General features: G+C 44.1%; 1 protein-coding gene across 5 annotated transcripts in view; it reads left to right on the plus strand.

Annotated features, from left to right (window-relative positions):
• Positions 1-12,183, plus strand: part of FGGY (FGGY carbohydrate kinase domain containing) — a 381,964-nt gene that overhangs the window by 264,745 nt on the left and 105,036 nt on the right. For all 5 annotated transcript variants that reach the window (XM_069981325.1, XM_069981328.1, XM_069981327.1 and 2 more), the window contains one exon: positions 6,701-6,816. In XM_069981325.1, coding sequence (XP_069837426.1) covers positions 6,701-6,816 — 116 coding nt within the window. The remainder of the gene's footprint in view (positions 1-6,700; positions 6,817-12,183) is intronic.

Here is a 12,183-nt window from a genome sequence, read left to right on the forward strand (position 1 = left end):
TATATACTGGTATTACTGGTAATATTGGTCTCAGTATACAGGATTTGGTCGGTAACAGTATGGCGGTAATAGGTAATATCTGTCTTGGTGTGTGTGTGTGTATATATATATATATATATATATATATATATATATATATATATATATATATATATATACATACATACAGTGGTACCTTGGTTTAAGAGTAACTTCGTTTAAGAGCGTTTTGGTTTAAGAGCTCACAGTTTTTCAAAATTGTGACTTGGTTTAAGAACATTGCTTTGGTTTAAGAACTTCCTGTATTGGGTGGGAGCGCGAGTGGAGAAGGGGCATGGCCTGCATAGCGGGGTCTACAGCACTGTACTCTAAACACCTTCCAAATCATAGCAGATCCCCTTCAGGCTGGGGCTTACATCAGGGGACAGGACTGTGTGGGGGGGGTAATCTCTCCATAGCTGTAACCCCTCTCTCCCCGGACAGAGAGTGCTGCATGTATGTGCCCACATCTGTACTGCTCATTCCTTCATGCTCCCTGCAGTCTCTGTCAGCCCTTGTGTTTCCCATCCTCTCCATTACTGTACAGTACAGAATAATAAATATATTTGGGGTGCGGAACCAATTGTCTGCATTTACATGATTTCTTATAGGAAAATTTGCTTTGGTTTAAGAGTGGATTTGGATTACAAGCACGGTCCTGGAACGAATTATGCTCATAATCCAAGGCACCACTGTGTGTGTATATATATATATATATATATATATATATATATATATATATATATATATATATACACACACACACAATAGCATCACTTGGTCGTGAAAGGAGGGGGGGGGGGGCCCAAGTTGGCCTCTCGCACCAGGGCCCAGGAGACATTAGCTACGCCCCTGGTGGAGTGGCTCCTGGGCCACAATGCAAAATCTGACACTGGGCCGCCACCAACCATGTATAATGTATAACACCTAGGTCTTATGTGCCAGAGGGGCCTTTGGAATCCTTTTGGCACCAATATCTAGGTAAAGCGGCTCCTTCTGAAATGGGGCATAAATTACGATAAGCAATTCTTATTGCTGATTTCTAGATGTTCCTTGGTTCAAGGTGTTCAGTGTTATAGGAATCAGGGCCGGCTGCAGGTTTTTGCAGGCCCTTGGGCTTCCGATCCTCAGTGGGCCCCTCATCCATCCATCCACTATGCACTCATCATCCCATTATCCATTAATTACTAACATACACAGACACACGAACAGATATTTCTGACACAGACACTTACTGACACACATTATTGACTGACTGACTGACTTGCTGACACACATTTACTGACTGACACACACACACACACATAGCACTTACAGCTCAGTCTTCTCCCTCTTCCTCTCTGTCGGGCTGATCTCCACACTGTAAAGTGGAGGACCTGTGGGTCACGTGATCAGGTCCTTCACCACCCTCTCTCTTTCTGTGCAGGATGCTCACGGGTCTTCCTCCTTTTTTGTCTTCTGATGTTCAGCCCGCATACCCTGCAGTACAGTAAGAGGGCTGAACATTACAGTATCAGGCCCCCCTCCCCCTCTGTGCACCCAGAGGCCCTGTGGGCCCTGGCAATTGCCCTGGCACCTAGGTAAGCCTAGTGCTGACGCCGGTCCTGAGAAGCATCCCTTCAGCCTCAACTCTTAGACCCTCTTTGCATTATAAGGTCATGACCTCCTGCTCCCTAGAACAGACTATGCAAAAATTTCCATCTATAAAAATGCGGAAACCCAAATAATAGCAGAATTTTCTCGACTCAGCCGCTGGGTATCAACACCCTCATCACAGTGAGCAAACTAGAGATCTCTATATCCCTGGCACCACATCCGTCTATAATTGAAAACTTGCAGCGGCTGAAATTCTCCTCCGGCCGGCAAAACCAAATTTCCTCTAAGTGGCTGAGGATTCCTGAATATTAATCCCCGTCTCATGTCCCTACTTAACTCCGCACATATCCCGCTATAAGACGTGCGCCGCTTCCTCCTGAGACCAGATCTGGTTGGTGATGTGAGCACATTCTGGATCATTGTGAAACCACAGGATACATGGTGCCGCCGCTGCCGCCACTGCACAGATTACTGTGTTCCCTTTACAACGGTGAAATAAGGGGAATTTTTTTTTCCGCTGACAAGAATGAATTCAATGTATAGTTCTGCTTCTGAGGATTTGTAACTTAGTAGCTGCGATGCAGAAGATGAATGCACGTGCTCCCAGTTCTGTGCCTCATAGAGTTAATGTGGGAATAAGGATCTGTGCACACTGCTTCCTCCGATGGAAAGCACTAACATATGCTGCTGTATAGGTACACATGTCGCCCATAGAGTCCCATTGTTATAAATCATTTACCGCCCAGTATAGGTTTTTGTTGTGGTGTTTTTTTAGTATACAAAAGCCAGACTATTTTTTTTTTTTTTTTTTAAATCCAACTTTAAATGGCATGTGTCACTTGCCATTTAGAGAGAGAAAGTGTGCTTCCAGGGGTTGGTAGAGAACTGTAAGCAATCCCTGCCCCCTCTATATGATTTGATCTATAACAGTTTTGTATATAACTTAATTTACTAAAAACTATTCTTTACCACTAGAAAAATAAAGCGCTAAAGTCTTGGCCAATAAATGCCTTGCATTTCTGCAATCTGCAGTTCACTGCCTGTTTGGGGAAATCTGTCTCTAGAAACAGCTGGATAAGGACAGAACACAGGATGTGGGGTGGGGTGGTGCTCAGCATATGCAAGTGATAAGGAGAGAGCCTAATGCTGCGTTTACACGTAACGATTATCGTGCGAATTTGCGCAATAACGGTCGAATTGGAACGATAATCGTACGTGTAAACGCAGCGAACGATCGAACGACGCACGATAAATCGTACATCGTGATCTTTCATCAGGTCGGCAAATCGTCGGTCATCGTACGCAAAAAATTCGCAAATCGTTCCGTGTGAACAGTCGTTCGCCGATTTAACTAATGTGTGAGATAGGCTTAAACGATCGCAAAACGATCGCAGTGCGAATTTTCGTACGATATATCGTACCGTCTAAACGCTGATCGTTATAAAAAAAAATCGAATATCCGACATCGCTAATCGTACGATCGGGCCAATAATCGTTACGTGTAAACGCAGCATAAGAAAGCCTGGGCTGTAAGCTGAGCTAGTCTGCCTGCTAAAGATGATCCACACAGTTCCTCAAAGTAAAATCAAGGCTTCAGCTTCTGCTCAGTGCTTAGTGTAACCCAGCAATGTTCTAGTGTGGGGTTACACACCTATCCATCTATCCATCTATGTAATTGTACAGTGAAAATCATCCCCCAGCACAGTATGTGCTGTGCTGTGATTGGTCAGAGAAGGAGAGGAAATACCTGTGTATGTACTACTGACAAATAGCTCAGCTCTGAAATGGAGGGTTAATAACCAAACCATACAGGTCTTTAAAACTCTTTGGAAACAACAGGTGTGCGTTTCATAATTTATGCCGGAAATATTCAAGCTCACAGATGTAGATTCCTAAATGTGGCGTGTGGACTGCTAAAAAGAGGTGCCATATTTATTAAGCGACTTTGTAACATCCCCCAACCCCCCCCCCCCCCCCCCCCCCCCCCCGATCATATTGTCTCCTTAGCATTACATTGAGCTCCTTCTTGCCATAAGATAAGGTATTTACTCACGTCCCAATCAGATAGTTGTCAATGTTAATGGAGGGGGGAGGGGGAGGCTGCAGCAAATTCCGCCTCAGCCCTACAAAGAAACCCATTAGCACCTTTTATGTAAAGTCTTCATTCTGATATTTCTAAATTTGTCACTTCGGGATCATAAAAGATGCATGAGGACGACTTGTTACTTTGTCTCCTCGGCTTCTGTTCACATTATCCACAGTCTGGTGCACGAATTAAATAAATCATGTTGTTAAAAAAAAGAAAGAAAAAGAATTATAGAAAGTTGTCTCTATTTTATGTTTCAAGGAAGAAAAAGAGTGCTGCACCTCACACCTATGGCTGATACTAGTGCCCCTAGGCTAAATAAAAAACACATCAGAATTTTGTGTATGAATTGATCAAGCCATACTGCCCCATGTACCTCGTGCCGGTATCTGATACACATGGGTCCCTACACTAAGTCCACACCGTGCCAGTCAGTGGCCACCAACCCCGCAGGCGTGCACAGCCAGGGAACGGGGGCCATGGGACGGCCCTGCGACCCCCATGCCACAGGACCAGACCCAAAAACACCACACCAGAACCCGGCCAGCACCGCCGGTGGAGAAGGTCGCCCCCAAACAGCACAAGTCTGGATGAGGTATTGCGCTCACCATAGCTGCTGCAGACAGAATGGGAAAAAACAGGAGGGATTAAAACCATGTGCACTCAGGTGTCTCCTGCTAATTGCGGTCATGTGGGTCTCACCAGGAGGAGTGCAAAACACGGAGAAAAGAGAGAAACAAAATGCGGCTCAAAGAAGAAAAAGAGCGCTGCACCTCACACCTATGGCTGATACTAGTGCCGCTAGGCTAAATAAAAAACACATCAGAATTTTGTGTATGAATTGATCAAGCCATACTGCCCCATGTACCTCGTGCCGGTATCTGATACACATGGGTCCCTACACTAAGTCCACACCGTGCCAGTCAGTGGCCACCAACCCCGCAGGCGTGCACAGCCAGGGAACGGGGGCCATGGGACGGCCCTGCCCTTTTTGGCTTGTGCATATTTTATGTATTATGTCCCTTTTTTCATTGTGGCTAGCACTCGTGCTTTGTAAGACCCATGTGATCCAAATTAGCAGGAAGCACCTGTGTACATAAGGGGAGGATCTCCTAATATTCTCCCATTCTACCTGCAGAGGAATGGAGAGAGAGGTAAGAGCTTGTTCACACTTGTGTTGCTTGGCATCCACTTTTTCCGCCGGTGGCGCCTGTGGGGTCCGGGGGGGCCCTTTAGGGTCTGGTCCTGTGATAATGGGGTTGCAGGGCCATTCCGTGGCCCCTCTTCTCTGCTTGCGCACATTTTGCGGGGATTGTGGTCGCTGAACGGCACAGTGATGTTTTTTGGTTAGGGACTCATGTGTATCAGAAGACCTGCACGTGGTACATGAGGCAATATGGTTTGGCCAAATTATATACTAACTTCTGATGTTGGTTTTAAATGTAGCTGAATAAGCTTTCGTGTCAGCCATGGGTGCGATGTGCAGCCATTTCTGTCTTTTTGGCTTGTGCATATTTTATGTTTCTATTACTCACTATTTCAAGACAAGAGGTTACTGCCAATGAAAGACAATGTTTCGGTTGAAGATAACTGTCACACTGACACTTGGGGTACAGGATATGACATTGGGGTACATGATAATGACACTTGGGGTACAGGATAATGACACTTGGGGTACAGTATAATGACACGCTTACACTTGGGGTACAGGATGATACTTGGGGTACAGGATAATGACATGCTGACATTTGGGGTACAGGATAATGACATGCTGACACTTGGGTTACAGGATAATGACACTTGGGGTACAGGATAATGACATGCTGACATTTGAGGTACAGGATAATGACACTTGGGGTACAGGATAATGACAAGCTGAGATTTGGGGTACAGGATAATGACACTTGGGGTACAGGATAATGACACGCTGACACTTGGGGTACAGGATAATGACACTTGGGGTACATGATAATGACAAGCTGACACTTAGGGTACAGGATGACACTTCGGGTACAGGATAATGACATTCTGACATTTGGGGTACAGGAAAATGACACTTGGGGTACAGGTCAATGACACTTGGGGTACAGGATAATGACACTTGGGGTACAGGATAATGACATTCTGACACTTGGGGTACAGGATAATGACACTTGGAGTACAGGATAATGACACTTGGGGTACAGGATAATGACATACTGACTATTGGGGTGCAGGATAATGACACTTGGGGTCTGGGACAATGACACTTGGGGTACAGGATAATGACACTGACACTTGGGGTACAGGATACTGTTAACCTCACACTTGTGATACAGAATAATGACACACTGACACTAGTACAGAATAATGACACTTGGTGTACAGGAAAATGATGCACTGACAGTTGCGGTACAGGATACTGACACTTGGGGTATAGGATACTGACATTTGGGGTACAGGATAATGACACTTGGGGTACAGGATACTGACATTTGGGGTACAGGATAATGACACTTGGGGTACAGGATACTGACACGCTGACACTTGGTACAGGATTATGACACACTGACACTTGGTACAGGATAATTACACACTGGCACTTGGGGTACAGGATAATGACACTTGGGGTACAGGATAATGACACGCTGACACTTAGGGTACAGGATGCAGACCTCCTCTCCAAATTCCAGCAGGTAAAACAGGCGCAGCTACTCCCAACAGATGATGTGCAAAATAGTTTTATTAAAATAATAAAAACATGTATAAAAGGCTCAGCATTACTCGTTTCTAGATCGGACTGGTCTCTGCATCAGATGCTTGGTTAAAACAATGGGAAGTAGCCATATTTAAATCCAACAAGAGAAAGTGACATCACAAGTAGGAGGATACTTAGGGTACAGGATAATGACACACTGACACTTAGGGTACAGGATAATGACACGCTGACACTAGGGGTACTTCTATCAATCTTTATATTATTATTATTTTTTTCACCCAATCACTTGTCTGGTTGTTCAGGTCTCTCTGCACGCTGGTCTGTAAGTGGACGTATTCCTCAGATGGCGGATGGGACGGCAGCTTCTGGAAGGAGATTGGTCTGGAGGATATTATAGAAGACAACTACTCCAAAATAGGTAAAAAAAAAACAACAATATTAAACTTCTTCTTGTATCTCTGATACATTGGTCAGCTTCTGGACAGCGCTGGTGACAACCCCCCTTTACACTGCTATGGCTGCCATTAGTGGTTGTCACCACTGGAGGAGACCGAGTCACAGCAGAACCAGATGAGTAGAATAATGAAGAAGGTTCTATCTTTGGGTAATTTGGGGGCCACATAAACTTTCTGACATGTTTGCCCTGATGGGTTATTACATCTGAGCGGCAGCTGATGTAACATATCTATTTCTATTCATATTTGCTCAGAGACATAAACCGTCTGGAGATTTGACTTTATTTATATAATTTTTTGTGAAATTACAGAGGAAATCTGTAGAAGAAGGAAGGAAGTTGTTAAGAAAAGGGAAGCAGAGAGTGAGCATCTGCTGGAGTGTTTAGGTCAGCAGCAGCTCGTGTTCTGCTTCGGATTCCGTCCATAAAGTTCAGAACAAACCGAAATAAAGATATCAACACTCAGCATATTAACCTATAAACCTGTCACCTTCCCCTCTGCAACATCATATATTGTATTATACACAGAACATTAGTCATGTGTGCTGGAGATGAAGGACATTTTATCAGTCCCACTGCCATTCAGCAATACACAAGACATCCAATAAAGCTAAATGATTGTCCTTATGTACAAGAATATAACTACTATTATACTGCCCCCTATATACAAGAATATAACTACTATAATACTGCTCCTATATACAAGAATATAACTACTATAATACTGCTCCTATATACAAGAATATAACTACTATAATACTGCTCCTATATACAGGAATATAACTACTATAATACTGCTCCTATATACAAGAATATAACTACTATAATACTGCTCCTATATACAAGAATATAACTACTATAATGGTTCAGGGAAGAAAAAGAGCGCTGCACCTCACACCTATGGCTGATACTAGTGCCCCTAGGCTAAATGAAAAACACATCAGAATTTTGTGTATGAATTGATCAAGATATACTGCCCCATGTACCATCGTGCAGGTATCTGATACACATGGGTCCCTACACTAAGTCCACACCGTGCCAGTCAGTGGCCACCAACCCCGCAGGCGTGCACAGTCAGGGAACGGGGGCCATCGGACGGCCCTGCGTCCCCCATGCCACAGGACCAGACCCAAAAACACCACACCAGAACCCGGCCAGCACCGCCGGCGGAGAAGGCCGCTCCCAAACAGCACAAGTCTCGATGAGGTATTGCGCAACCCACATGACTGCAATTAGCAGGAGACACCTGAGTGCACATGGTTTTAATCCCTCCTGTCTTTTCCCATTCTGTCTGCTGCAGCTATGGTGAGCGCAATACCTCATCCAGACTTGTGCTGTTTGGGGGCGACCTTCTCCGCCGGCGGTGCTGGTCGGGTTCCCTGACTGTGCACGCCTGCGGGGTTGGTATCCACTGACCAGCACGGTGTGGACTTAGTGTAGGGACCCATGTGTATCAGATACCTGCACAATGGTACATGGGGCAGTGTGGCTTGATCAATTCATACACAAAATTCTGATGTGTTTTTTATTTAGCCTAGCGGCACTAGTATCAGCCATAGGTGTGAGGTGCAGCACTCTGTTTCTTCCCTGAACCATAACTACTATAATACTGCTCCTATATACAAGAATATAACTACTATAATACTGCTCCTATATATAAGTATATAACTACTATAATACTGCCCCTATATACAAGAATATAACTACTATAATACTGCTCCTATATATAAGTATATAACTACTATAATACTGCCCCTATATACAAGAATATAACTACTATAATACTGCTCCTATATATAAGTATATAACTACTATAATACTGCCCCTATATACAAGAATATAACTACTATAATACTGCCCCTATATACAAGAATATAACTACTATAATACTGCTCCTATATACAAGAATATAACTACTATAATACTGCTCCTATGTACAAGAATGTAACTACTATAATACTGCTCCTATGAACAAGAATATAACTACTATAATACTTCCCCTATATACAAGAATATAACTACTAGCCAAAAAGACAGAAATGGCTGCACATCGCACCCATGGCTGACACGAAAGCCTATTCAGCTACATTAAAAACCAACATCAGAAGTTAGTATATAATTTGGCCAAACCATATTGCCTCATGTACCACGTGCAGGTCTTCTGATACACATGAGTCCCTAACCAAAAAACATCACTGTGCCGGTCAGCGACCACAATCCCCGCAAATCGTGCGCAAGCAGAGAAGGGGGGCCACGGAATGGCCCTGCAACCCTATTGTCACAGGACCAGACCCTAAAGGGCCCCCCCAGACCCCGCAGGCGCCACCGGCAGAAAAAGTGGACGCCAAGCAACACAAGTGTGAACAAGCTCTTACCTCTCTCTCCATTCCTCTGCAGGTAGAATGGGAGAATACTAGGAGATCCTCCCCTTATGTACACAGGTGCTTCCTGCTAAGAGCTTGTTCACACTTGTGTTGCTTGGCGTCCACTTTTTCCGCCGGTGGCGCCTGCGGGGTCAGGGGGGGCCTTTTAGGGTCTGGTCCTGTGACAATGGGGTTGCAGGGCCATCCCGTGGCCCCCCTTCTCTGCTGCGCACGTTTTGCGGGGATTGTGGTCGCTGACCGACACAGTGATGTTTTTTGGTTAGGGACTCACGTGTATCAGAAGACCTGCATGTGGTACATGAGGCAATATGGTTTGGCCAAATTATATACTAACTTCTGATGTTGGTTTTAAATGTAGCTGAATAAGCTTTCGTGTCAGCCATGGGTGCGATGTGCAGCCATTTCTGTCTTTTTGGCTTGTGCATATAACTACTATAATACTGCTCCTATGTACAAGAATATAACTACTATAATACTGTTCCCTATATACAAGAATATAACTACTATAATACTGCTCCTATATACAAGAATATAACTACTATAATACTGCTCCTATGTACCAGAATATAACTACTATAATACTGCTCCTATATACAAGAATATAACTACTATAATACTGCCTCCTATATACAAGAATATAACTGCTATAATACTGCTCCTATATACAAGAATATAACTACTATAAAATGGTGATAAGAACAGCAGTATTGATCATGTTTCTTGGCTAGTGTTGTGTTGGGTAGTATAGTGTTGTGCTGTATAGTATGTATAGTATAGTATTGTGCTGTGTGGTGTTGTGCTGTGTAGTATAGTGCTGTGCTGTGTAGTATAGTGTTGTGCTGTGTGGTGTTGTGCTGTGTAGTATAGTATAGTGTTGTATAGTGTTGTGCTGTGTAGTATAGTGTTGTTTAGTGCTGTTACTTTCCCCTTGCTCTGCTTACAGGTCATATTCATCCTTTGCGTCCCTCTCTCTCTGTCCTAACAGTTGCAGGTGTTATATTTGTGGGGTGGCGGCTGCGGTCATACTTGGTTATTCTGTGACTGCTCTGGTTGTTCTGATTTGTGTTGTGTTTGTATAATGGAGGGGGGGGGGCTCAGAATAACTGCTCGGGGACTCGGCGCTCCTTTCATCCCCAGCTGTCTGTCTCAACATTGTAGAAGTATTGAAGTTAATTATTTATGAAGTGTCACTTAGGATATAATGTGCTTATTCTATGTATTCATACAGGGTCAGGTGGCCGGGCGCAGAGCTTTATGGATTAGGACTGGGCTTAGGCTGGGTTCACACTTGTGTTCAGGGAGCTGCGATACAAGTTCAGTTTATTTTGCAGGATTTGAATGGTCAAAAAACAATGCAGCAAGTGGTAAGTTTTTTGTCTACTTAATGGGATCTCTCTTTCAGTATTCAGGGACCCGGAGGACTCTGCTAATTCCAGTATGTAGTGTTCACACTGCAGTCTCCATTCCCCTCCTCACATTGTGTCACTGCCCCATCATCACTATCATCACACCTTTACTCCTCCATGTTCTCGAGTAATAAAGATTCTAAAATCCTGCCCCCAAAACCATAGAAGCTACTCCTCAAGTGCCCCCTTTTTTGGCTGGTTACAAGTTGAGGGTCATTATTCATCATGTATTTGTGGTAACCCAGGTGGTATTAGCGAGGTTTAGTTGCGGTACTGCTGCGGCACTTGTATGCCTTCCCTGGGTCCTAAACACAGGCGCGTTAAAGTAGTAGGTGGTCCCTGTATTGTGGTGTGTTTCCACGAAGACAGAGTCAAAGTTCTCAACCACTTGAATAACTTTACTTAAATCTTTCTTAAAGTGACAGTACAGTCTTTGGCACAAGCTTGAATACAATGGCTGGCTCTTGGGTGAGATTGCCAGCGATACTTTAGTTCTGGTTATAGTTTTGGTTAAGGTAACTTCTATAGCAACAGTCTCTTTACTAGTTTGTTGACTTGTTACTTGTACAAGTGGGCTACCAAGGGGACCTGTCTATGAAGTACAGAACACTGTCAGGGGACTGTGAAGACTTGACTTTAGAAGAAGATACCAGTATTTATGACCTTTTAATACTGCTTCCTGCCGGAAGAGATCATGGAGTGCCAGAAGTCACCAGTGATAGACTAAGGAAGTGTGCAAAAACAATCAAACCCTTGTGCTTATAATATGACGACGACAGGCAAATACATTAACCCCAATAGATTTCAATGTGGTGGCATAAATATAGTGGGCGACATTTTGTGACCAAAAGGGAATACTACAGGTTTGAAACGTTTACATAGAAAATACTTTGAGCGACAATACCTATGGGCTGACTGACAATACCAGACACTGCATATACATTAATCATTCTTCATGTATACAGTCATCCTCCTCCTTGCACACAATGATCATCCTATTTGCGTAGGGCCGGGGGTTTTGATCTACTGCCGGGTCAGCTGGTATGATGGTGTGGTAGCTGTGTGGGTCTAGGGTCACTTGGGCACTTGTCACAGTAGCCTGGAGTTGTATAGCACCAACCCCGGACAGTTTGGTGCCCCGCCTGCAGAGAAAGGTTTAACCCAAGTGTACGTGTGTATAGGTGCGGGTGCGCAAGAATAGGCCAACACTTGAAAAAGTAGAACAGTTTACTTGCAGAAACTTAGTGCAATACAGGTGTACTTGGCAAAAATACAGTTAAGTGCATTACAACAGATACTTGAAGTTGCTCAGGTGCTTGTGGTTGAGGTAGAGACAAGGTGCTTGTGAGAGAAGGTTTTACAGAGGAGAGAGGGTGCCAAAGGGCCTTGTCCAATTAGTAGTGTACTCTGCCTGGAACAGTGTGAACTGAAGATGTGTAGAGAAGACTCGTACTAAAGCACTAACTCCACTAACTCCTGATCCCCATCTGTGTGAACCCAAGGGAGTTACCTTACTCAGGTGCAAAAGAACTTTGGGACCC

The sequence above is a fragment of the Dendropsophus ebraccatus genome, chromosome 8 (assembly GCF_027789765.1).
Source record: "Dendropsophus ebraccatus isolate aDenEbr1 chromosome 8, aDenEbr1.pat, whole genome shotgun sequence".
In the NCBI taxonomy this organism is placed as follows: domain Eukaryota; kingdom Metazoa; phylum Chordata; class Amphibia; order Anura; family Hylidae; genus Dendropsophus; species Dendropsophus ebraccatus.